This window comes from Ceratotherium simum, chromosome 17 (genome assembly GCF_057802395.1).
Source record: "Ceratotherium simum simum isolate JZ-2026a chromosome 17, ASM5780239v1, whole genome shotgun sequence".
NCBI lineage: Eukaryota > Metazoa > Chordata > Mammalia > Perissodactyla > Rhinocerotidae > Ceratotherium > Ceratotherium simum.
Genome location: NC_141916.1, coordinates 37,034,912 through 37,062,103, shown reverse-complemented (window position 1 = coordinate 37,062,103; position 27,192 = coordinate 37,034,912). Strand labels below are relative to the sequence as shown.

General features: G+C 38.2%; 1 protein-coding gene across 7 annotated transcripts in view; it reads right to left on the bottom strand.

Moving 5' to 3' along the window:
* Window positions 1–27,192, bottom strand: part of BCAT1 (branched chain amino acid transaminase 1) — a 102,448-nt gene that overhangs the window by 36,878 nt on the left and 38,378 nt on the right. For 5 of the 7 annotated variants that reach the window (XM_087442675.1, XM_087442673.1, XM_087442670.1 and 2 more), the window contains 3 exons: window positions 21,960–22,160; window positions 11,424–11,534; window positions 9,199–9,351 (listed from right to left, as the gene is read on the bottom strand). In XM_087442675.1, the coding sequence (XP_087298801.1) occupies window positions 9,199–9,351; window positions 11,424–11,534; window positions 21,960–22,160 (465 nt within the window). The remainder of the gene's footprint in view (window positions 1–9,198; window positions 9,352–11,423; window positions 11,535–21,959; window positions 22,161–27,192) is intronic. The other 2 variants (XM_087442671.1, XM_004435457.3) reach the window with 1 other exon arrangement.

The following is a 27,192-nucleotide window of genomic DNA, read 5'->3' as shown; positions in this document are numbered from 1 at the left end:
CTACTAGGGCTTTGGGGGGAAAAAATAAATAAATAAAATCTTTAAATATGTGTATATTATGCACAGAATAACAGGACACTTGGGTGTGATGGAAAATAAAGAGACATTTCACAGTGAAAATTACTACTTCTGTCTGAGTCAGTCAGAAAATTACTTTATAGAAAGGCAGGATTTCAGAGGTGATCTAAACGATGGCAGAGAGAGCTCACCAAGCTGCGAAAGGTATTTATTAGTCCACGTTTGGGCCTAGAAGGCAGAGAGCCCAGTGGTAATGCAGAGGCTTGAGAATAATCCTGCCTAGGCAAGGCAAATAAGAGACAGAAGAAATAAGATAATTGAAAATAACAGGGGAACATTTTCAAAAAGAACAGCATGATTTTTTTTAATCCAAAGAACAGCCTCATTTAAGAAAAAAAATCCTGGCAGTTCCTAAAAAAGATGAGTTAGAGAGGAAAATGGTAGAGAATATCGCAGTGAAGGGCACTATAAGAGATGCGGCAAAGACCAGCGGTCCATGCAGAGCCCTGAGTGTGTGAGAGTCACAAAGGAGGGACACCAAATTCATGGAGTGTTTCTGTAGGAAAAACTAGTTGGTTTGATGTAAGATTAAAAAAAATAACAACCCTCAATAATTATACAGCACTTTTTGATTTCCAAGATATTTCACAATCATTATCTCATAAAATCAAAAAATCCAGGAAGTTAATGGGGTTATAACTTTCTATTTTTAACTTAGAAAAACTGAGGCTCAAAACAAATGATTTGCCCAAAGCTTCACAGCTATTAAGCTCTAGATCTTCTATTCTTAATTCAGCTCTTTTTTTGATACTAAAGTTAAAAAGAAAAAAAAATCAGTGAAATATGTGATTTCCTAACCTGATGAAATTTCAAACCAGACCTTCCTCCCACCCTCAGCCTTCACCCACAGTCCTCATACTCCATGCACCCTGTGCTCAAACATACTGAACCCTCTCAATTCCTCCTCACTTTCCTACCCCTGTATGTTTTCCTACACTACTCCTGCACCTGCAACAGTCTCCTTCCCTCCCCCCTTTTATGGACTGAAATGTGTCCCCCTCAAAATTTACATGCTGAAACCCTAACCCCCAATGTGACTGCATTTGGAGATAAGGCCTTTAAGGAATTAAACAAGGTTAAATGAGGTCAAAGGGGTGGGGCCCTAACCCAATAGGACTGATGTCTTTATAAGAAGAAGAGACATCAGAGCTTGAAGGCTTGGTGATGCTCTCTCTCTCACCTCTTCCCTCTCCCTCCCCCATACTCTCTCTTCCTCTCCACACAGAAGAAAGGCCCTAGGACGACAGAGCAAGAAGAGGAACATCTACAGAGAGGCCATCTACAGAGAGGCCGAGGCTGCACCAGAAAATAACCGCACCAGAAACTAACCTCGTTGGCCCTTTGATCTTGGACCTCCAGCCTCCAGGACTGTGAGAAAGTAAATTCTGGTGTTTAAGACACCCAGTATGTGGTATTCTGTTATGGCAGCCGGAGCAGACTAAGACATCCCCTCTCTCTCCTAAGTAAGACAAACCTTTTGATCTCAATTTACATGTCATTTAAATGTCACTTCGGGGAATGAGCCCCTTGACTAGGTTATGTCATACATGTACCTATGTGTTATGTACTATTATAGCATCCTGCACTTCCTTCAGTTTAGATAAAGTACTTATCACACTTTCTTACAACTGCTTATTTAATTCTCTGCCTCTTGCTAATCTGTATGCTCCATCAAGTGCAAGACCATCTTCGTCCCCTACACACAGTAACCTATGTTGTTACACCAGATGTTTACTAAATATTTGTTGGACGATTGTCCATCTTAATAAGACGTTGTTTATAGAAAAGGGCTGTGAAAACAACCTAGATGACTATTTACTGTACTTGAATTATTTTGATTTTTTTAACAACCTGATGCTAATCCTAATATGTTGCATTGACACCACAGAGAAAATGTTCCTTTGTCTCTTGCCTGATTTACTTTAGTGCTGGCCTCTAGACTAACAGGTAATCAATATGTAGACATTGAAAGAATATCATAGAATTTTCTGAGGCTTGCTATAACATGGGTAGGGGTTATTTGCTTCTCAGGTCTGTTCAAAGAGAAAGATAGTACGAATTTAACACTAGACAAAAAGAAGACTGAGCCCTCAACTCTTTTTTAAATAACGATGACCTTAAAATTAAAAAAAAACATAGTTAAAAGAAAGCTAAAGACAAGGTGAAAAAGACTAAAAGAATACAACTGTCTTACCAAACGTCATTTAAAGGCAGTGATAATGACTCTCACAGGGTTAGTATAAGGATTAAAATAATCTGTGGAAAGCACCCAAGGCCTGATCTTTTTCAAGTATTCAACAAATAACAATTGTTACTATCATTTTTATAGATAATAATTGGTAATAATAATAGCGGTAAATAAATTCAATATGAACCAATACACAGAGCATGAAGATGACATTAAGATGATTGTAGATGTGACCAAAGAACTACATTCAACACTCGACACTGGAATTATGGAGAATGGACCTTTGGGAAAAAGAAGAAGGATTATTATACCGATGACCTGGGAAATATAGGTTGGTAAATTTGAAATCAATCCTAAATAGAAATTTTAGCATGGATTATTACCCAGGTGGTTAAGAAGACTTGATGGGGCAGTACACAGAAGAAACGAGAATGAGTCACTCTTTAAAAAGCCATGCTTCATTTCCCTTTCTGAAATGACTCTAGATCAGGGACCAGCCTGCTGCCTGTTTAAGTGTTATTGGAACACGTTCATTCCTTTATGTGTTGCCTATTGCTGTTTTTGCACAACAAAGGCAGAGCTGAGTAGCGTAAAGACCGCAAAGCCAATAATATTTACTACCTGGCCCTTTAAAGAAGAAGTTCGCCAGCCCCTTCTCTAGTTGATAGGAAAACGCTACCGGAGGATTTTTCTTATACCGAGAATGGCCCCCAAACCAGGATCTCCTCACTGACCCAGCCTCAGTGCTCAGACTTTGGGCTTTGTGATTCCATCCACTTTGGCTCAATGGACTGGGCCAAGCAGCATGCTGGGCCTGGAACAGAGCAACAAATAAGACCAACACAAGCAGCTGACAACGGCAATGATGGCATACATACCCAAAAGAGGCCAAGGTGGACCCCAGCCGACAGAGTGAGGAAGAGGATGCTGAGTGGGCTGATGAAGGGGGAAGGATGTTACCCTCAAGGGAAGAGCTTTCACAAAGACAGCAGTGTCAATTCAACAACAGTGTATGCGGGAAGAAACTGCAAACTAGAGGGCAAGGCGGGGCATCTGGATGTCCCTCCATCTAGTCATCTATCACTGCCTGCCATTCTGTCACTCTCAGGAGAACCACAACAGAAGCAGAATTAGGGAAATCTTTTGAATATTTTAACAATCAGCTTGCCTTTTCTTGTGGATCATTTCCATCAGCTTAGAAATATGCCATAGTACCTCCCATCTAAAACAGACACTCTCCCTTTACCACATGTCCCACTCCAGGTATCCATTCATTTCTCTGCTCCACTATATAGCAGAGATCCTCTGCCATGTACAAGTACAAGATTTGTACTTACTCACCATCACCACCTCCCCTCCTCTCGTTCTCTCTTGAATCCACAACATTCAGGCTTTCAACTCCACTACCCCATTGCAATATGCTTGTCAAGATCACCAAGGACCTCCATGTAGCCAAATCCAACAGTCAGCTCTCAGGCATCATCCCACTGGTCCTATGGGTGGGATTTGCCACAGCAGATCATTGCTTCCATGTTCTTCACTTGTTTCCAGTACACCAAGGCCTCCTGTGGTTCTTTCTACCTTACTGGCTGCTACTTCTCAGACTTTTTAGCTGATTCCTCTTCATCTCCCTTTCTTCTAAATGCTGGCCTGCCCCAGGGCTTAGTCCTCACTTTCTTTTCATCATTATCTACAGTTCTTCCCTTGATAACTTCATCCAGGTCCTTGGCTTTAAAGGCATTTTATGCTAAACACTAGAACGTATCCCTTAAACTCCAAACTCTTCTCCCAATTTCACACTTGTACATCTACCCACCTACTTGATATCATTGGCTTAAACTATCATATCCCAAACTGAACTCTTGGTTCCACCCATCATCACTTCAATAAATAAACAACAAAAAACCCTTCTCCCTCACTCTTGCTCATCCCAACAAATGGTCACTATCCAGTTTCTTTGACCCAAAGGAAAACGTAACATCTCTCCTCTCACACGCACATCCAATCTACCAGCAAATTGTGTGAGCTGCAATAAATATCCTTGAGTATTTGTCTTTATGTGCACTAGGGGGGATATGTCTATAGCATAAATTTCTTGAAGAAGCCCTGCATTTTTAAGAGTCCTAAATTTAATCTTCCTGCTTTATTCAACTTACTAATAACAGTTGTTATGTTTGTTATATCAACATAATGGTTGATCAACAGGACACTGGTTATATAAATTACGCAATCATATTTCACAGATTCTGAGATGTCCATTTTTTTCCACATTTAACATATCTGAAATCAGGACTCAGCATTTTACAATTGCTATTGGCCAGGAAGCAGTCATGGCAAAGACGGCACTGCCAGACTCAGAATTAGCTTTTCATACTGATGGTACTTTCAATGGCTTATGGGCATTGGTGATGTTATACATGATGAGTCTGGCATTTAAAAGGTCTTCAAAAAGTTATTGGTACTGAAAAGAAAAGTTACTGCACAGAAAAGCATAAAAACAGGAGCAGGACGTGTATTGACATTAGTGAAACAAACATTTGTAATAATGTAAAACAAATGCAATTTAATATTTTCTTGCAAAGCAACAACCAAGTCTTCCAATGGAACTTATGGTAGGAAGAATTCCATAAGAAGATAAAGCTGTGTTAGTTTTTGTTATTAAGATATATGAAAAATAAAAATGCCTATCACAAGCCAAGCAGTGCATCTGATGGTAGGAGAAACTGCAGATTTCCTCTGAAAACATACATTTCGAAAAAATAAGGGGCTGGTACGACTAATTCATGAATCACTCAGGATTATCGAGAAAGTACTGTACCATAGTTTAATTGGCAATGTTTTTCCATTTTAGAGCATAAAATAATGGTGCATCTTATAATATATGACATCCTGTATTTAATTAAGTATAGTATATACGTACGATGGAATACCTTACAGCTAGGAAAATGGAAAAAAATAGAGGTAGATCCATAGGTACTGATATGGAAGGATCTCCAAGACAAATTGTAGGTGCAAAAACAATACATACAAATTGTTCTCGGTATTCCTACCATTTATGTGTAAAAGAAAAAAAAAAAAAAAGCAAGAGAAGATATAGATAGAAAGCCAGAAAAAGCCTTCATCTATGGAACCTGAACATATCAACAGCTGGCATTGTAAACCAAGGAAGAAAGGATGGACTACTCCATAAATCGTGGTGGAACAACTTGGTATCCAAATGGAGAAAATCCTTAACTTCACAGAAAGTTCACTTTCTAATGGATTTCACTTAAGTGGAAAAAGCAAAATTTAAAACAGAAGAAAAGCATGACTTCGGAATAAGGAAGAGTTTCTTTAAAACTCACAAAACATAAAAAAAAATAGATTTAATTACATTAAAATTAAGTACTTCTATTCATCAAAAGATCCTGGTAAGAGAGTGAAAAGGCAAGACACAGACGCAAATGCAAGCCACAGAGCGGGCAACTATTTGCAATACATTTATCTGACAAAGGATTTATATCCAGAATATATAAAGACTCTAAAAAAATTAAAAGCACAAACCAATTTTTTTAATGGCAAAAGACTTGCAAACGCACTTCACAAAAGGATTTCCAAAAGCCAGTAAGCATATAAAAGCATTCAACATAATTTGTCATCAGGGAAATGAAAATTAAAACCACAAGGAGATAAGGCTGCATATGTCAGAACGGGTAAAAAGAATAAGACAATACCAGTATCAGCAAGGATATGAAGCAAATGAAACTTCCAAACATTGCTGGTAAGAGTATTTTGGAAAACTGGCAGTATCCAGTAAGCAAAACATACAAATACTCTCTGACCCACCCATTCAACTCCTGGGTAAATACCAAAGAGAAGCAAGCACATGTGTCCACCATAAGACGTGTACAGGGATGTGCACAGCAGCTTGATTTATAATAGCCAAAAGCTGGAAATGACCCAAATGTCCATCTGTAGTAAAGCAGAATGCCATGGGTGAGGGGCAGGGGGTCAAGAATGAACTACACACACAACAACGTGGTTAACTCCACTGGGGAGGTAAGGGGAGCTAACAGGGAAGGGTACACAAGAGGTTTCAACTGTACTAGTCATGTTGTAATCTTAACTGGGTATTGTATCCACAGACTTTCATTTCAATTCTTTTCTTTAAACTGTGTGTATAGTTTTAGAAATCTTTGAATATGGGCAAAAACTTGCCATTTTTACAAAAAGAAGGATAATGTTTAACCTACAAACACATGTAAGCAGGTCTAATAGTGTTTCTGTATTTATCAATATGCACCTCTAGAAGGCGACAGGAAAAATTGGCAACAGGAATTGCTTGGAAGGAGGCGAACTGTGGAACTATGGATCAGAATGTAGGAAGGAAATTTCCTTTCCATTGTATACTTTTGGTACTATTTGAATTTGTTACCAGATATTTTTCCCTCCCCAAAATCCCTAAGATCCCAGAAATACCCCTGTGCACTGTTGGCAGAAATGTAAATTGGTGCAGCCACTATGGAAAACAGTATGGAGGTTCTGCAAAAAATTAAAAATAGAACTACCATATGATCCAGCAATCCTACTGAGTATTTATCCAAAGAAAACAAAAACACTAACTCAAAAAGATATATGCACCCCCATGTTCATTGCAGCATTATTTACAATAGCCAAGATATGGAAACAACCTGTGTCCATTGATGGATGAATGAATAAAGAAAATGTGGTGTATATATACAATGGAATATTATTCAGTGATAAAAATAAAGAATGAAATCTTGCCATTTGTGACAACGTGAATGGATCTTGAGGGCATTATGCTAAGTGAAATAAGTCAGAGAAAGACAAAAATTTGATCTCACGTATCTGTGGAATCTAAAAACAAAAACAAAAACAACAAGGTCATAGATACAGAGAACAGGTTGGTGGTTGCCAGAGGCTGGGGGTGGGGGATGGGAGAAATGGGTGAAAGGGGTCAAAAGGTACAGATTTCCAGTTATAAAATAAATGTCATGGGAATGTAATGTACAGCATGGTGACTATAGTTAATAATACTGTATTGCATATTTGAAAGTTGCTACAAGAGTGAATCTTAAAAGTTCTTATCACGAGAAAAAACAATTTTTTATAACTATGTATGGTGACAGATGTTAACTAGACACTGTGGTGATCATTTCCCAGTATATACAAATATCAAATCATTATGTTATACACCTGAAACTAATATAATGTTATATGTCAATTGCACCTCAGTTAAGAAAAAATTTAAAAATAAAAATAAAATCTCAGAAATATACTGGCAAGTTTGCATGTGAATTGATATTCCTAAACTTGGAAGCATTGTAATTCAACTTGAAACTTAGTGTGACTGTGTATGTGTTATATAATACATACTATATAACACTATAAAACACATAATACAATATATAAAATCTGGAGTGATTATGTCAAATATTAATGGAGAGCAGGAAAGCTGGTAGCTCACAGAAAGGAAAGGAAATAGATACGAACGTAGACTTATATTAGAACAAGATGGGAAAGAAATTAGACCCCATCTAAGTTACATTTCCATGGTAACTACTCTTATTGAACCATGCCCCATTTCTTCACAGCACTGCTCTCCATCCATCAATACACATTCATTTCATGGGTTTCTATTATGAAAGTGTGACTCCTACACTAGACACTGAGCTTCCTGAGAGCAGGGGCAGTGGTTTTTGCTCAGCACTGGAACTCTAGACCTAGCACAGTGGCTAACACATAAGAGATGCTGCAGCACAGAGGTTAACATTGCAGGGGTTTTATTTCATCTCTTTGAGCCTCAGTTTCCTTACCTCTAAAATGATACCAGTAGCACCTACTCACACGGTTGTTGTCAGCACACAGGAAACACTGAGTGCAACGACACTTAGAAAAGCTTCATAATGCCAGGTGATGGTGATGATGATAGACTGAATGACTGTTTTCCATCAAAGAGAACCAGGACTTCCCTGAAAAGCAGTGGACTTTCTGAGGATGGAAAATAAGATGGGCCTAGGGCATCTTGCTGGAAAACAACAAGTCTTTCAGTCATTCCCTAGGTTGTAAATTTTCCAACTCCTCACTGCTACTTTACATAAGGTAACAGCAAAATGGAACTCCAGTAAGGGAACTGGAACAAAGTGTGGTAGACGTCCAGTGTGGAGACTATGCAGTAGTTAGAAGTGATGGAGTGGACATACACACAGTAACTGGATAGAAATGAAAAATACAGTGCTAAAGGAAAAAGTTAAGAAACACAATGAGATCTGTAGGACAAAAGTCATTTACATAAAATGAAAATAAAAAGTAGCACCTCTCCCTCCTCCAAATTTCAAAACCATTACCACTTCTATCTTGGAGAAGTGCTGCCGAGACAGGAGGCATTATACTGGTAAACTGAGGAAATAACGGTTAGTCTTGTTTAGGGGAGGGCAAACAGCCTCATTCATTGCTCATTCATGTTCATATCTGTGGCTGCTTTTGTACTACAGTGGCAGAATTGAGTAATGACAGAAACCATATGGCTCACAAAGCCTAAAAATATTTACTATCTAGCCCTTTACAGAAAATGTTTGTTGACCCCTGGTCTTGATAATCAGGCGAAAGAAGTCATTAATAATGCTATTAGAGGCTATTTCAAATTACATATTAGAAGTTTCACACAAGAGGGGCCGGCCCCGTGGCTTAGGGGTTAAGTGCGCACGCTCCGCTGCTGGAGGCCCGGGCTCGGATCCCGGGCGCGCACTGACGCACCGCTTCTCCGGCCATGCTGAGGCCGCGTCCCACATACAGCAACTAGAAGGATGTGCATCTATGACATACAACTATCTACTGGGGCTTTGGGGAAAAAATAAATAAATAAATAAAATTATAAAAACAACAAAAAAAAAGAAGTTTCACACAAGAATAAACAAAGATAACTTGCCCACCGAAGTACCCCAAAATAGGGAGTCAGTTTGCACCTCAGTTCCGATGAACGTAGGACGAATATACAGACTAGCAGATGTTGAATATGGGACCCATTCTTGATCCAATTTCACAAGCTGTTGAATACACTCTAAAAGTTCTTCCCTGCCAAATACCTGAAACAATGAAAAATATAATGAATACTGGAGTTTTTCTACTATTCTCTTCCATTGTAGCGATAAGAAATGATCCTCGTGGAAGCTTTAGGCTGGTAAAAAAGTAAAAATAATAAAACCAAATAAGAATTCTTTTCTGGGATTTTTTCCCCCCAAAATTGTGTGGGATGATAGATTATCCATATGGGAAAGATAAGAAATTGAATCCCTACGTCTTACCATATCCAAATATCAATTATAGTTGGATTATATACCTAATGTGACAAAACATTAAAACCTTTATTTAAAAAAATACAAAATATCACTATCACCTTAAGATAGGAAAGGATGCTTAAATAAGAGCCATAAAGCACAAACCATAAAGGAAAAATATGTATACAATTTGACTATTTAAAACTTAAGGACTTCTGTTCTTTAAAAGAAGTAAAAAGCAACAAACTGGGGGATGTTATTTGTAACATATAACCAACAGAGGATGGTAAATGGAGTATGCTAAGATATCCTCAAAATCAGTAAGAAAGGGACAGATAACCCAATAGGAAAATAGGCAAAAGTAAAAAACAGTTTATTTTTAAGGAGAAAAAAAGTTTTCATATACTAGATGGGTGACTTCGTAAAATAAGTAGTTTCTACTAACTTGGCAGGGGAGAGAAACATACTTTCAGAGATATGATGGGCTATCCAAGGTCGAAATGAGTGAGAAACAAGCATCTGAATAGAGCTCATGACATCAGGATTTGGCTATTTAAATGCTAACCTATAACAGCAATCACAGTGTAGTAATGTTATGGAAATCAGGATTGCCAATCACATAGGACATATCATCACCCTGTGTCACCTGCTTGTCTCTGGTACTGCTGTCTAGAGATAAGAGCTGATGGAAAGAGAACTTGACTAAGAATCAAAAAACTTGAATCCAATTTTTTGTCCTGTCCCTTTATTCTGTGGGACTTTAGGCAAGTCATTTAACCCCTCTGGGCTCGAGTTTTCTTCTCTATACAAAAGCACTACTAAAATTTACAATATATACCTTCTTGACAATGGCTTACTGTTATGCTTAAACAGACAAGGAATAAACCACATAAAGAAAACCACATAAGACAGTTTGTAGCAGTGCCAGTGTCCAATAAATGTTACTTTCCTTTCCTTCTGTCCCCATTTTAAAGTTTTTCCCAGTGATCTGTCTGCAATGGTAGAAGGAAAACTAGAAATTAGAACCTAGTCCAAAGAACTTACCTTAATTTCCCTCCTGCTACCATATTATGGCCCCTGAAGGAGGTAGGTGAAGTATGGGTTACAAAAATAGCAAGGAGAAGGAAGAGCCTGGCTAAAAAGGAGTAATTACTTGGATTTAGCTGTTTCCGGGCTTCTTCAATGCACAGGTGGGATAGTTCCTAAAAGTTAGCTACACAGAACGTGCAAAAGAAGGAAAAGACGTCTTTTAGTTCAGAAAGGCAGCCTGGTCATGTCTCAGGGAATGGGAAGAATCGTAGTCACCTCCACCTAGATGTGAATCTTGGTGTTTAATCCAACCCACCTTATAATGAATTCTGCTGCATAACAAGGTTATAGTCAGGATTTGATGGCCATGAGAAACCTTTTTGATATCCTTTTCTTTTTTTTTTTAAATAAAACTTGGAGTAAAATATCAAAATAATTAATTAAATCACATATACTTGTTAGTGTCTAGAGCAATTAGGCAAAATAGCCCCAAAATACCTGTGAGGCACACCATGTTTTCCATTTTCAATATTATAATTTCATACAGTCTTTAAATTTTATTTATTTTAGTTTAAGGCATATTTTTCTTCCTAATCCTTTTATCTCTCACATACACGTTAATCCCCCAGAGACACTCATAGAGAAATAGACTGTGGAACTGTCAAATGGTATTGGTTATTTCCTTGTATTTTCACTTCACTAATGACAAAGTATATCAAAAGTAACTTTAGTGTTCATATGGTTTGTACTGAATATTGATCTAAGTATTCAGAAATGATTTGTTTGGTGGTAAATTCACAGTGATCCATTATATTAAGAGAAACACAAAAGAAACTCCTAAATTTACATACCGGCAAAGTTGCCCTCACAGCAGATCGGTACATTCTATCCATGTTGAGATTTGGTCGAAATAGTCGAATTTTATTATCAACTCCTCGAAACGCCTTCAATCCTTCAAATAACTGAAGATAAAAGAGAAATAAATGTTAAGGGGTAACTAAATGAAAACAATCCCTGCGTTCAAAAGACTGACTCTTCTATGGGCACTCATCTCTTTCATCATGTAAAGCTATTAACACAGACCGCAACCAGAGATCCTAAATCTAGCAAAGCCAACAGTCGACAGACTGGTTAGAGTAACTGGGATAAAAAGAAGTCCTTTTATTACCAAAATCTGCTGGGAATTCAGAGTTATCCTTTGCTTAACAGGAGCTACACTACTAAATAACACATCAATGAAGGTGGGAAGAAAACATCTCCACACAACAAGGGCTAACTGCCTAGACAACGGAGATGGAAACCAAAGGCCCCACAGCACCCTGTCCCCCAAAATACTCATGTATCTTTTCATCTAATCTGGTTCATTTAAACTCTCAGTAGTAAATAATCTAGATGTGACCAGAGCTAGTTCAGTTCCCCAAATCATAGAAACTAAGCAGCACGAGACTATACTATATTAAGGCCATGCCACCTTTTTCAAAAGTGCCATCACAGACAAAACACTGGGCAGAAATGTGAAAAGATTTTTTTTTTTAATTTATTTTATTTTTATTTTTTGTGAGGAAGATCAGCCCTGTGCTAACATCTGCCAATCCTCCTCCTTTTTTTTTTTTTTTTTTTTTTGCTGAGGAAGACTGGCCCTGGGCTAACATCCGTGCCCATCTTCCTCTACTTTATATGGGACGCTGCCACAGCATGGCTGCCAAGTGGTGCATTGGTGCACGCCCGGGATCCGAACCAGCGAACCCCGGGCTGCCGCAGCGGAACACGCGTACTTAACCACTTGTGCCACCTGGTCGGCCCCGAAAAGACTTTGAAGTAGGAACATACTGATAAATATAGAGAAAAGAGAAAAATCAATAATTTTAGTGGGAAATTTTAACACAGGTTCTCTACGTAATTGATGGAACAAACAGGCTAAAACTCAGTAAAGGTATGGAAGATCTGAACAACATAAAAAACAAAGTAACCTACTGGACATACAGAACCCTGCACATACCACCTGCAGAATGCATGTTCTTTTCACATGTTTCCCAACCATAAAATAAGCCAAAAATCAATACCAAAAATGTAACTACAAAATAGCTATATTTTGGAAAAGAAGAAACCCATTACTAAATAAAGTATGAGTCAAAGAAGAAAAATAATGAAATTAGAAAATAGGTTGAACAGAATGATAATGAAAAGTAGGGCCTTTCGAAGTGTATAACCTTAAGGTTACATGAGAAAAAAGAAATATAAATCTTGTAGCACAATGAAAAAGCACAAAATTAGATGTTTTATTTAAGTGCAAATATATGAGTAACTTATTAAATGTAATAGGAGTAAAGCTTCAATTAAAAGATATGGTTGCCAGATTGCACTCCACTGATAACATCTGAAACACATCTGAAATAAAAAGCAATATATCATACAAATACTTTTTAAAATAAAGCTGGTGCGGTCATATTACTAAATATAAGACAAAATAGACTTTAAGGCAAGAAGCATTACTGGAGAGAAAGAAGGTAACTTCAGAGCGTTTGATTTACTTCACAGTTTTTAAATTATATGTATTTGATATAGGTTCAAATATATATACATATAAAGATTATATGATACTCTCATTGAGTAATATGGATGCAAAATATACACAAGGATAAACCAGCATGACTAAGTTGCATTTATCCCAGGAATAGAGGATGGTTTAACATTATAAAATCAATTAATGAGATTTATTATATTAACAGCTTATGTGAAAAAAGACTATAAGATCATCTCATTAGATGTAGTAAATGCATCTGATAAAATTGAACATTCATTTATGATTTTTAAAATAAAGATTCCTACATAACTACATAAAAAAGGGAACTTCCTTAAGTGACAAAAGATATCTACAGTAAACTTGCAGCAAACATTATACTTAATGGTAAAATTTAAAGCTTTCCTTTCCAGATCGAGAGTCTCACACATTGCCTGCTGTGACTACTTTAATTCAATACTGTACTACCAATTTTAATAGCGTAAGAATAATGAAATAAACATAAAATTTGGCGAAGAAAAAATAAAACTGTCATAGATCATGAAACATAGATAAAACATGTAGAAAATCAAGAAAAACTGATAAAATCTTTTGAAATTACTTGTTTAGGCAAGGTAGCCAGATGCAAAATGATATTTCTATGTAACAACAGCAGTTAGAAAATAAAAACACTATTTACGACAGAATCAAAAGGAATACTTAGGTGGGGGAAAATGTAGCAAGAGAAGTGAAAGACCCACAAGAAAAATATAAAACTTTACCAAGTCATTAAAGATCTAACTAAATGTGGAAAGCAATCCCACGCTCATGGATTGAAAGACTCAATTATTATCAAGATGCCAGTTCTCCCCAAATTGACTTATATATTAAATGCAATACAAACGAAAATCATGTCAGGGCATTTTATTTTCTTATAACAAACTGAATTACACAGGTTGATTGACTTGATAAACTGAACCTAAAAGTTATATGCCAAGAAATATCCAAGGCATTCTTGAAGAGCAAAATAGAAGGACTTGTCCTGGCAGACATCAAGACTCATTATAACAATTTGGAGATTAAGACTGTGGCATTTGTGCAGATAAATAAGCAGAACAATGAAACAGAACAGAGATCCAGATAGACAAGACAATGAAACGTAAATGGAGATCTACAAGCAGACTCATGCATATATGATAGGGGTGGCATGACATATTGGAAGGAAAATAACAGTCTTTTTAATGGTGCTGGGACAATTAGGTATCCGTAGGGGGAAAAAACCAAATTGGATCCCTACTTCACACAAAAATCAACTTCTAGGATTAAAGACCTAACCGTGAAAGACAAAATCAATAATATAGGAAGACGTCTTCATAATCTAGGGGTAGGAAAAGTCTTCAAACAAAACACAAAAGTACCAAACACAAAGGAAAGATTGATAAATACAACTTTTTAAAATTTAAATTTCTTGTCACGAAAAAATTATAGAGTAAAAAGACAGAGTGTGGAAGATACCTAAAACACATATAACTGACAAAGGACCCATATCCAAAATATATAAAGTACTTCTACAAATCAAAAAGAAAACAACACTATAGAAAAGTGAGTAAAAGACTGGAACAAGCAGGCACTTGAAATAAGAGGATATCCAATTAATCAATAAACATCTGAAAAGGTGTTCAACCTCTCCAGAGAAGTAGAAATTAATATCACAATAACAGATCATTACATTAAATGGGCTAAAATTTTTAAACCTAGCGATACTAAGAGTTGGCCAGGTTGATGAGTCATGGTTGAATGTGGTTGCTAATTCATAGCTGGTGGGTATAAAAATTCATAAAACCACTAGGGAAAATAGTTTCCCTTTTCGTGTAAAATTGAAGATATATGCAATACCAGCAGCACATTCCTAGATACATCCTTAAACAGCATTTCTCAAATTTTTTGGTGTCAGGATGTCTTTACACTTTTAAAAATTATGAATGCCCCAAAGAGCTTTTAGTTATGAGGTAATTCTATCAATATTTATGGTATCAGAAATTAGAAATTTTAATTTTATTTATTTTTATAATTTTATTTATTTATTTTTTCCCCCAAAGCCCCAGTAGATAGTTGTACGTCATAGTTGCACATCCTTCTAGCTGCTGTATGTGGGATGCGGCCTCAGCATGGCCGGAGAAGCAGTGTGTCGGTGCGCGCCCGGGATCCGAACCCGGGCCGCCAGCAGCGGAGCACGGGCACTCAACCGCTAGGCCACGGGGCCAGCCCTTTTTTTTTTTTCTCAATAATTTCATTTATTTATTTTTTTCCCCCAAAGCCCCAGCAGATAGTTGTATGTCACAGCTGCACATCCTTCTAGTTGCTGTATGTGGGATGTGGCCTCAGCATGGCCGGAGAAGCGGTGCATCGGTGCGCGCCCGGGATCCGAACCCGGCCGCCAGCAGCGGAGCGCGCGCACTTAATCGCTAAGCCACAGGGCCGGCCCCTAATTTTATTTATTTATTTGGTAACAATAGTAAACTCTGACATGTTAAAATATTTTCATGAAAAATATCTATATTTTCCGAAAGAATTAGTGTTAAGTGTGGCATTGTTTTAAATTATTGGAAATCTTTAATGTTTGGCTTAATGGAAGACAACTGGATTGTCATATCTGTTTCTGCATTCATTCTCTTGCATTATGTTGTTTTGGTTGATGTACACAAGAAAACCCAGTCTCACACACAGATATGCAGGTGAGAAAGGAAGAAGTATTTTTGATAGCCTTTTCAGATAATTGTGGATATTCTTCTTTGATACTACTCCAAAATTTGACAAGCGGTAGTTCCTTAAAGATTAGTTACAATGTGGAATCTGAAATCCTATGAATTACATTTTCCTACTCTGTTAATTTATTAAAATCCAATGGTCTACCAGTCAGGGTTCAACTGAGAAGCAGCAGAAGCTGTAGGAAATATGTATAACATTAACAGATTTATTAGAAGAAATTGGCTGATGCATTTATGGAGGCTAGCTAAGGAAGTCCGAAATCCATAGGACAGGCGGTCAGGAAGAGAAGATCACAAGCAGGCTGGACCCCATAGGCATGAGCTGCAGCTCAATCACAGGTGGCAGTCAGGAAGGGAGAGACAGAGAAAAACAGTCCACTTGCAGGTCTAGCTGCTCTGTAGAGTTTCTTACCTCACAGAAGTCCTAAGATCAGGCTCACCTAGAATAAGCTCTCTTTTAATTAACTTTAAATCAACTGATTAGGGACTTTAATCACATCTGCAAAATTCCTTTACAACAGCCCTTAGGTTAGTGTTCGAATAACTAGAAGGTGTGTATATGCAACAAAATGGCCACTGCTTCTCTCTGTCCTCCAATGCTCACAAGAAAATGTCTTGTAGTCCATTCTAACTAGGAGAGCAAAAATGGAATTCCAAGGCTGTAGTTCAGACTAGCCAAACTGACACATCAAAAAGCCATCAGTCTGTCTTGCACTTTGAATGGCTCTTCATTCACGCATAAATTTGTAATGTCATGCAACAGTCATTTAGAAAATGCTGATTCATTGAGTTTGCAGATCTTTCAAAGGTTAACACTTTTTTCATACTATATATGTATTTAAACCTGTTAATATCACCACCAATATCATCAGAAACTCTTTTAAGTTGAAAGGGTCAAGCTCACGGTGGTGACTATAAGTTTCCCAAAATTCTAATTTTCACTTGAGAGCTAGAATTTTATCATTGGCAACAAATACAATCCATTGGTTTGCTTGACGTGACAGGCTCACTTTGCTCATTTTCGAGAAAATGTTTGCCAAATGCCCAAGTCTGAATAACTACACTTTGTTCTTTCTAGTAAAAATGGTACTAGATGGAAAAAGCAGCCAGTTCAGCTCACAACACAAAACAATCACACAATTTCTTTTCCTTGAGACAGCCACAGTACTTCAGTACACAGAAGTGCTTTATGTGAAGTTGCTATTTCATCACATAGAATATTAAAATGACATTTACTTAAGAGTCAAGATTTAATAGAATTAATAATTGTCACTGCTTCACCAAGAACATTCTTAAGTAAGACTGACATTCTTTTTATGCTGTAATGCAGATAGTAAAGAATATAATGACTAACTAGCAGAGGCTGAGCGTCAGAGTTTTACCTAGTACAAATGTCAACACAGAGTGAAAAAGAAAAACGTCATGGTATTATTGTGAAAAATGTCTTAACCTTGGCAATGTCTTGAAAGAGAGCCAAGGGCTCTGTGGACCACACTTTGAGAACTGCTGTCTTAGAGAAACTTGTAAATAAGTACACCAGCATACTGTGTACTGGAATGTTCACAGAAGGAAACCGCACAAGTGTCCGTCAACCATAGACTAAATACATTCACGTAATGGAATACTACTGCTACAAGGAACACGTGTGGTACCCACCACCGTTAGACAGAGGCAACTGGAGTCTCTGCCCTGAGCCCCACACTTTAGAGGGGCTTTCACCCCTGCCTTCCTCCAGCTGTGACCTTCTCCTTGGAGCAAGTAGTTGGCTGGACCCTGAGTCTCTTTTCTAGACCAGATTCCAAGTACCTAGTTCTCTAGAATTCCCGGCTCAAATGGCCCTGATGCCATTTTCAGGGCCTGATTGGGCCTCCTCAGGTTCACCCTCTACAGAACAGACAGCACCACGAGCGTGCCTGCACCTAAGTCCAAGGGCTGGCCAAAGGTCATCTGCATGCAGGTGGTGTGGGCATCTACAGGTGTGTTCAAGGTCCCTTGTAGTACAGGATGAAGCCAGGACAGGAAGAGATAGGGAGGACGAACCATGGGGTCTCTCTGTTTGCACTTTTCTCCGAGGCCCCACACATGTTAGGGTTGGTCCCAGATGGATAGATCTTACATAACATTAAGTTCAAAAATTAGGCGCACACACACCATATAATAATTCCATTTACACAAAGTTCAAAAAGAGGCAAAACTATGGTGTTAGAGATACATATAAGCCAGAAAGAAAAGCAAAGAAAGGTTATCACAAAAGTAAGAATAACGAATGCCAGAAGATACAGGATTTATGACACGGAAGGTACACATGAAGGTTTCGGGGATGCTCAAGTGGTCTATTTCTTTACCTAGATGGTAGCTATATGAGTATTCATTTATAAGTATTCATTAAATAGTACATATATGTTTCTATTTTTTCAAATTATGTTTTATTTCACTAAATATTTATTTCAACCTGAAAATAAAATGCCTATTATCAAGTTTCATTTTCTTTCACCCATGTTCCCTACTCACAGTTCACATTTCTCTCCTTCACTATATGAAACCTTCACATATTTATCTATTAAAAAATACTTTAGGAATTAACGAAACCACATGTAGTTGTAGATGTCAAAATAAAATGGATTCTACGATCAATAGGGCTGCCGAGTGGAGGAGAAAGATGTCCAAGGAGATTACTCATATATCTACTTTCAGATTAAAAAAATACAACTATTATTGAACTTAAAAATCAAGTTGGAGGGCTAGCCACGGTGGCCTAGTGGTTAAGTTCAGCACGCTCCGCTTCGGTTACCCGGGTTCAGTTCCCAGGCGTGGACCTACAGCACTCATCTCTCAGTGGCCATGCTGTGGTGGCAGCTCACATACAAAAAGAGAAAGATTGGCACCAGATGTTAGCTCAGGGCGAATCTTCCTCAGCAAAAAAAAAAAAAAAAAAAAAAGATGGGGCCGGCCTGGTGGCACAAGCTGTTAAGTGCGTGCACTCTGCTGCGGCGGCCTGGGGTTCGCAGGTTCGGATCCCCGGCGTGCACCGACGTATTGCTTGTTAAGCCATGCTGTGGCGGCGTCCCATATAAAGTGGAGGAAGATGGCCACGGTTGTTAGCTCAGGACCCATCTTCCTCAAGAAAAAAGGGGAGGATTGGCATCAGATGTTAGCTCAGGGTTAGTCCTCCTCACAAAAAAAAAAAAAAAAAAAAAGAAAGAAAGAAATCAAGATGGCATCCAATAATTCAAATTCATAAGTGTGTCAGTATAAGAGAAACAGTCATATCTATGGGAAAGCCTGAAACATGAATGTTTCAAATGCAACATTTGGGAAGAAAACCTTTGAAATAAAGTATCTGCTTAACTTTCTTAGTGGGAGTTAAAAAAAAAAAAAAGAAAAGAAAGAATTCTTGAGGGCAAGATCATGGCTAATTTGCTTACCATCCTATCCCCTGCACTTTGCACAGTTCTGGACATACAGTAGGCACTCAACACCCATTGAACGAGTGAGTAGAAAATGGAATAAATAAGCCTAAGAAAATTCCAGGACCCTGAGTTCTCTGCACAAGGCAATCACACTTCCTAAATTCCTATGATACTGCCCTAATATCTGACTTATTAAACCTAAGAGTCCAATCTGACAAAGAGCAAACCAAATGCATCACTCTATCTCCTGTTTATCACTGATAGATGTCAGATTGTATTTTCCAAAAATGGCCACAGAATATTTCCAGTCCCACGTACTCTTCTAGAACCTTGACATTCCTCATCAAGAGATGGGGTGTACAGTCCCTCCTTTTGAACTTGGGCAGGCCTTTGTGACCACCAGGACAATAGAGTATGACAGAAGTAATGCTGTGTGATTCTGAGGTTAGGGCATAAAAAACAACAGAGCTTCTATCTGGGCCCAGTCTCTTGAGACACACAGCTTTGGAGCCTGAGTCACTGTGTACAAAGTCTGACAACCCTGAAGCCTCCATGCTTGAGAGACCACATAGAGAAAGAGTGATGTCAGAAAAGCCCCAGCTTTGCAGCCCCCAACTCTCTGAGTTTACCCACCCAGACACATCAGGAAGCCTTTGAGCTGACTCCAACCCCAGCCACTATCTGACAGCAACCACATGAGAGACCTCAAGCAAGAGCCACTTAGCCATCCTACTCAACCCCCAGAATCACGAAAGATAACAAGAAAATGATCGCTGGTGTTTTAAGCCATCAATTTTGTTACATTGCAATAGATATCTGATGCAATACACAACTCAGTTCTTAATGCAAAACATTTTTTGTATTCATATTGCAAGTGGAACACTAATAATATAGAGAAAATTTTAGTTTCTATTTAACAAAGAACAGTAATTTCAGATTTTTTAAACTACTCTGATCATAAAAATCTAAATTGGCAAAATTAATCAAACTAGCATTCCAACTCATCTAAATAGATTTCCAATGAGTTTTCAAAAACAAATGGCTATCAAAATCTTTTTTAACTTTCAAAAATGACATTAATCCTTTCTCATTTACTTCCCATAGGCCAGTAGTTCTCAAAATGTAGTCCCTGGAGCAGCAGTATTAACATGATCTGGGAACTTGTTAGCCACTCTGAGGGTGGAGCCAGGCGATTCTGATGGATGCTAAGCTTGAGAACCACTGCCCCAGGCTTTGTCATATTCCTTCTTTCAAATTTATAAGTGCTTTCTTTATTTCATTTGCTCTTCATTATATCCTATGATACAGACAAGGGCAGCTACCATTCTTATTTTATAATTGAACTGAGGCTTAGAGTGAATAATGATAGAACTCATCCAAATCGGTACAGTTAAGACACAGAGCTGAGAATGGAAACCTAGCCTCCTAAGTTCAACTTCTGGTGGATACATTTGGGCAGTGAATGTTTCCAAATTATTCAAATTTATAACTTTGAACAAGTTAATTAGACAAGCTCCTTCATAATTTTAGTGTATATGTTTGGGGGTAACGTCACAGGGAGTAGGAGCTTGGCATTTGAACCCTGACTCCTCTCTTAATGCTGTGTAATCTTGGCCAAGAAACTTAAATTTTCTGAAACTGCTTCTAAGCAGCTTGCTTCTAATAATACTGATTCAGCGGTTAATAACAGCTAACAACTGGGCTCTCGTTATGTAGCAGGGAGGGCTCTATATGCTTAAATGAATTACCTTATTTTATCCTTATACTAACAATATGAGGTAGGTATTATCACTACCTCAATTTTACAGGTAAAGAAATTGAAGCACGAAGTGATTAAATAAATTTCCCAAGTTACAGAGCTCCCTGTGGAGCAAGAGACAGAATTTGAGCCCAGGGAGTCTGACTCCAGAACCTAAATGGTTAATCTTATGCATTCTCACTTAAAATAATTAAATGAGATGACCTATATAAGGTATCTGGTACACAGGGCACACTGCAGGAATTCAACAAACAAAAGTAGTTATTTTATCACTAGCGTTAAGAATATTTAGTATTATCATCTTTTAGTCCCTTAATAGCTGGCCACTGCTTACTTCCAGCACCCCAATATTCTGGGAAAGATGTCCAACAAATTAACAATGAGTAAATAAAATGGGGGTCAAGGGAATGGGGAGTGTATTGCGTATCTGCCTAAGTGTGTACCCTGAGAAAGACCAGAGAAGGCATTCTCTGAATATTTAGTATTTTATCCCTATAATTATTCCACTCATACCTGAAGGATGACATTTAATTACATGTCTCTTAACATGTATAACTACACGTTATTGCTGGTCACAAAAACATGCACTTAGCATGAAAATCTAAACATAATATTGTACTCAATGACCCCGTCTCAATAATTAGAAGATCTGAGAGGTGACTTAGTAAAATATTAACAGTGCTGGCCTTTTGATTGCTAATTTTCTTGCCAACTGTCCTTCCTATTTACTCTAAATGACTTTTTTACTGACATTATAGAAAATTCAAGATTATCTGAAAAATTAGTCCCTAATCCAATGGTCTACAGGAAAAGTTTCAAAGACATTTATGACTTCCTTGAGTAAACATGATAAAGCCCACACGACCTAAAACCTGTTTGAGCAGGGGAAGCTTCTCAGCACCCACAGTGAAGACCAAGCACATCACCATCATTAATTCCCATGTACTTACTTCCACTGCATAGTGGAAAGCTGACGAGCCAGGATGCATTGACAGGTTTTGAAGAGGCTTGATATGTGGTTTCTCCCATCCAAACTCTGAGGACCACTCCACTGTCAACATGTGATCCGTGAAAACAGTTCCAAAAACCAGAGTATTTGGGTCTGGCTTTTCCTTTAAAATGGTGGCTGGTGTGATTATTAGATCTTTGGCCTGGGGAAGAAAAATCAGCACCATTAAAGAAAAGTCACTGAACATCCACTGGCTACATGATATAGAGGGTAAAAAGATAAAATTTAAGTCGCTGGCCAAAAAATAAGAACTTATTTTATAACTGGAAGTTTGTACCTTCTGACCACCCTCACTCATTTCCCCCACACCTCACCCCCACCTAAACTTTTAAATGTTGGCAACTACCTCCGAAATTTAACAACACTATGTGAAGCAAACAAATTATACCTGCATTCAGAATTGGGCCTATTGTTAGAAATCTCTGCAATGTACACTTCCTAATAAATAGCAGAAAGAAAATTCAGTGATATTTAGAAACAAAGACAAAAATAGCAGATGGGGTAAAATGATACAAAAAGGAAACCACATCCCTTCTTCGTTACCATCACAGGACTCAAGTCGAGCATTCGGGAAAGAAGAAAGAGGTGTCTTCTATAACAAAAACAGCGACACTCACAATGACTTGCTAAACTAAGACAAATGTCATTAAGAACTGAACCTCTTGGTGATGGTTATACTCAACTCCCCCAAAGAATTCTTGGCATAAGCCTTCAAAACCCCCCTGGGTGCAGTGGGGAAGAAATGAGCAGAGAGAAGCAAATGTTTTCCTCTTTGAAAACGGAGAAGTCAAGAATGAACACTATGATATCTATCCTCTGTTCTGTGGGGAGGAAACAGAGAACAAAGGACCCCTTATTCAAAGAAAGACAAATAACAGTAATAGGAAACAACTTGAGAGCCGGCCCGGTGGCGCAAGTGGTTAAGTGCGCTCGCTCCGCTACGGCAGCCCAGGGTTCGCAGGTTCGGATCCCTGGCGCGCACCGACGTACTGCTTGGCAAGCCATGCTGTGGCGGCGTCCCATATAAAGTGGAGGAACATGGGCACGGATGTAAGCCCAGGGCCAGTCTTCCTCAGCAAACAAAGAGGAGGATTGGCAGATGTTAGCACAGGGCTGATCTCCTCACAAAAAAAAAAAAAAAAAAGGGAAACAACTTGACACTTCAGCATCTCACCAGCCCTCCACAGAGCCAGCTTGCCCATTTCCAATGACCAAATACACAGGCATACGAACCACAGACAACACCATCACTGACTTTACAATAGCCCTAGAAGGCTGACAAAAACCCCAGGGGAAGGAGCTTTATGACCAGTTAAAAAATGCTACTAACCAGGGTCAGGTTGAGTCTGTTAACAGGTTGTAAGGAATGCCCAACTCTGCTTCGTTTAACACCGGAAAGTACTCATTTCTCTCCAAAATCAAACACAGAACTTCACTTTACATCATCAGCTCTTACCATTTTTAAAATGATCTAATTACTTCTGATTAGCTCACTGCCTCACAGCTGCCTTAGCCATCTGATAACTTATGAATGACAATCAGTTTTATTTATTTATTTTTTTTTTATTTTTTTTTTTAAAGATTTATTTATTTATTTTCGCCCCAAAGCCCCATTAGATAGTTGTATGTCATAGTTGCACAGCTTTCTAGTTGCCGTATGTGGGACGCGACCTCAGCGTGGCCGGAGAAGCGGTGCGTCGGTGTGCGCCCGGGATCCGAAACCGGGCCGCCAGCATCAGAGAGCACGCACTTAACCGCTAAGCCACAGGGCCGGCCCCAGTTTTATTTTTAGAATAATATTCAGGCTGAAAATGTATTCTAAAACAACCAGAAAGCTCACATTACAATGAAGCATAGGGCATTGAAACGACATATTACTGTAATTTTCAGGCTAGTCTACTAATGCTACTTTGGAATGTGCCAATAAAATGACAAATTTGGAAAAAAAAATTGACTTTCCTCTGCCGCTATTTAATCCAAGTAAGTAACTTAACTTAAAATCCTATCCTAAGAGCAAGAAAATAAATTTATTTAAAGGGATACATTCCAGCTAAATTGTTTTGATCCTTGAATCCCATTTCTCTCCCTTTATCCTCTAGACTAGGCAGGATGTTGGGCAAATTTCCCCCGCAGGCCAATTTTGTAGATTTCTGGCCTATTTTGTAAAAAAAAGTTTTATTGGAACACAGTCACAGCATTCTTTTTACCTTCAATGATGGCATAATCCACTAATTGTGACATAAACCTGACGGCCCTTAAGCCTAAAATATTTATTACCTGGCCTATTAAAAAACATTGCCAATCCCTCTGGACTGTTTAGACAAGAACTCTGATTAGAGTATTCACAGTTAAATCTCCAACCCTCGCACAGTGCCTGGCACACACAACGGTAAAGGTTTCCTTACATACTGAAATAATGTTTGGCTGATTTCAGAGGCACTCCCTAATAAATGACAGACTCATTCCGAGAAGATGGCCAGGATTTAAAGTGAGCGAAATTCTAACATAAACTTTATTACACGAATGGTTTCACAGTATTCTTGCACAATGACGCACTTGTGATTTTCCTTTAGTTCACTTTTTTTAGTGGATGGGGGAGATCCTGAGCTAAGAAAATTCTGGAACCATATCAATATAGTATGACAAATTTAATGCAAATTTTCGTCTAAGACTACTAATAAAAGCTTCTTAGTAAAGGGGAAGTAAGACACAAAACAAGAACAGAAAGATGAGAGTAGGTGAAAACAGTGAGGAGAAAGGGTGAGGAGAAAGGGTGAGCTTTTTACACTTGCTGAATTCTGGATACATCTTAAATATTGCAAAGGCAACGGACCTTGGCAGTTTTTTTAAATGACAGAACCTTGCATGGTTCTTTAAAACTAACATAAAAGTTCATCCTCCTAGCTGCTATTTCTATCATTAGCTAATCAATTCTATCATTAGTTAATCAATAAGAAGCTGACTACACACGATGCTTATACCTTGAAGGATGTCTAAGCTCTACATAACCTTTCCTGCCATGAAACCAATAGGCAATGGAATATATACTTTATTTCAATAACAATCTACATAATATTTTAAAAACAAGACTATGGCTTTGCCTCATATCAAACTCTAGGGTGATTTTCTTTTTTTCCCTTGTTCCTCTTTCTTACTCATCTGCTTTATTATTCTTAGTATTTTGCCTTTTTATTCATTCAATGAACATTGACTGCACCAGCATGGTAGCTCGGGCACTGTGCTAAGTAAACACAGGAGATATCAGATGCATATGGCACTGCCTTCGCTTCTCAGGCAAGCTCACCAGTGGCCATGGATAGGCAGCAGCCGCTGTGATAAAGTGTTATTCATTCATGTAACCTAATATTTTTTGAGCTATTATGTACCTGTATTGCTGTAGGCCCAAAGGAACCTCAGGGAACAAAACAAGTAAAAAGTCCTGTTCTCTTAGTGAAGGGAAACCGTATAAAGAAATAAATGGATAAATAGATGTCAGGAGGTGATTAGTGCTATGAAGAAAATGAAAGCAGCTTTAAAAGGATAGAGTGAGAAAGAGAACGCTTATTTTAAATAGAATGTTAGGAAAGGCCTTCCTGATAAGGTGACATTTGAGCAGAAGGTAGTCCGTGTAGATATCTAGGAGCAAAGTATTTCAGACAGAGGAAGCAAGTGCAAAGGCCCTTTGCTGTCAAGAAACAGCAAAGAGCCCTGTGTGGGAGGAATGCAGGAAATGTGGGGGCGGTGGAGTGGCAGGACAAAGTCATAGAGGCACTGTGGTTGCTGGGGTAGGGAAAATGGATGGGCCAAGAGAACCAGTTACTGCATTGTATACTGACCAACATTCCAATCCTCCCTGAGCTCAGGCTCTGCGCAATCAAGACTGTACCATCTTCCTTATTTCCCCAGGCATCTTCACCATAGACGCTGCCGGCAATTACAGTAACCCCCGTTTCTCGGTCTATTACAGGCAATCTGAAGGAGCCATTAAGGATAACACTAGAACCATGGCTAACTTCCTTTAATTTCTTGCTGTTTTAAAATGAAGGACCACCAGAGGGGAAGGGGGGAGGGAGGAGGGTGAAAGGGATAATTCGGTACATATGTGTGGTGATGGGTTGTAATTAGTATTTTGGTGGTTAACATGATGTAATCTATGCAGAAATAGAAGTACAATGATGTACACCTGAAATTTTTACAATGTTATAAACCAATGTTACTGCAATAAACAAAAAATAAAAAAAATAAAAAAAGAAATGTATTTTAAAGACATGGGTGAAAGGGATAATTCGGTCCATGTGTGTGGTGATGGGTTGTAATTAGTATTTTGGTGGTGAACATGATGTAGTCCATGCAGAAATGGAAGTACAATGATGTACACCTGAAAGTTTTACAATGTTATAAACCAATGTTACTGCAATAAACAAAAAATTAAAAAAAATAAAATAAAATTAAAATAAAATGAAGGACCAAAGTAGAAGGGGGAGGAGGATAATTTAACTGGTGGTAAAATAAGAGAATCTGGGTAATGTTGAGCTTTTTCCTTGAGCCTCTACACTTCCCCCTCTGCATCAGCAATTCTCAGACCTGGCTGCACACAGTATTCAACTGTGGAGGTTTTGAACAACACTAAACTGGACCCCATTCCAGAACGACATCAGAATCTCAGAGGGATGAGGCAAGGGGCAAGAGGATGGTTTGTTGTTGTTTTTTTTTAAGTTACCCAAGTGATTCTAACTGTGCACTCATGGCTAAAAATCACACCAGACCATCTCCCTTGAAGATTTCATCACCTTGAAGAGCAATGGTTCTCAACATTGGCTGCTGAGTTGATTTACCTGGGAAGATTTTTTTTTTTTTTTAGAAAAATACCAATGCCCGTGCCCTACTTAAAATCAATGAAAAAGAAACTCAAGAGTCGGGGGGGTTCATATCAGTTTTTGTTTAAAGCTCTCCAGGGGATTCCAATAAACAGGAAGGGCTGAGAACCACTGACAAGAGATACAAGTCTCATGAATTTATGAATTCTTACCAAACGCCATGCACTCTTTTGCAATCATATGACCTTGGTTATCTCAAACTGAACGTATCTAAAATGGAACACATAATATTTCCTTCAAAATTGGGTCCCTATTTCTGATATTCATATTACTACTTCTTTACTTCTTAATTCTTAA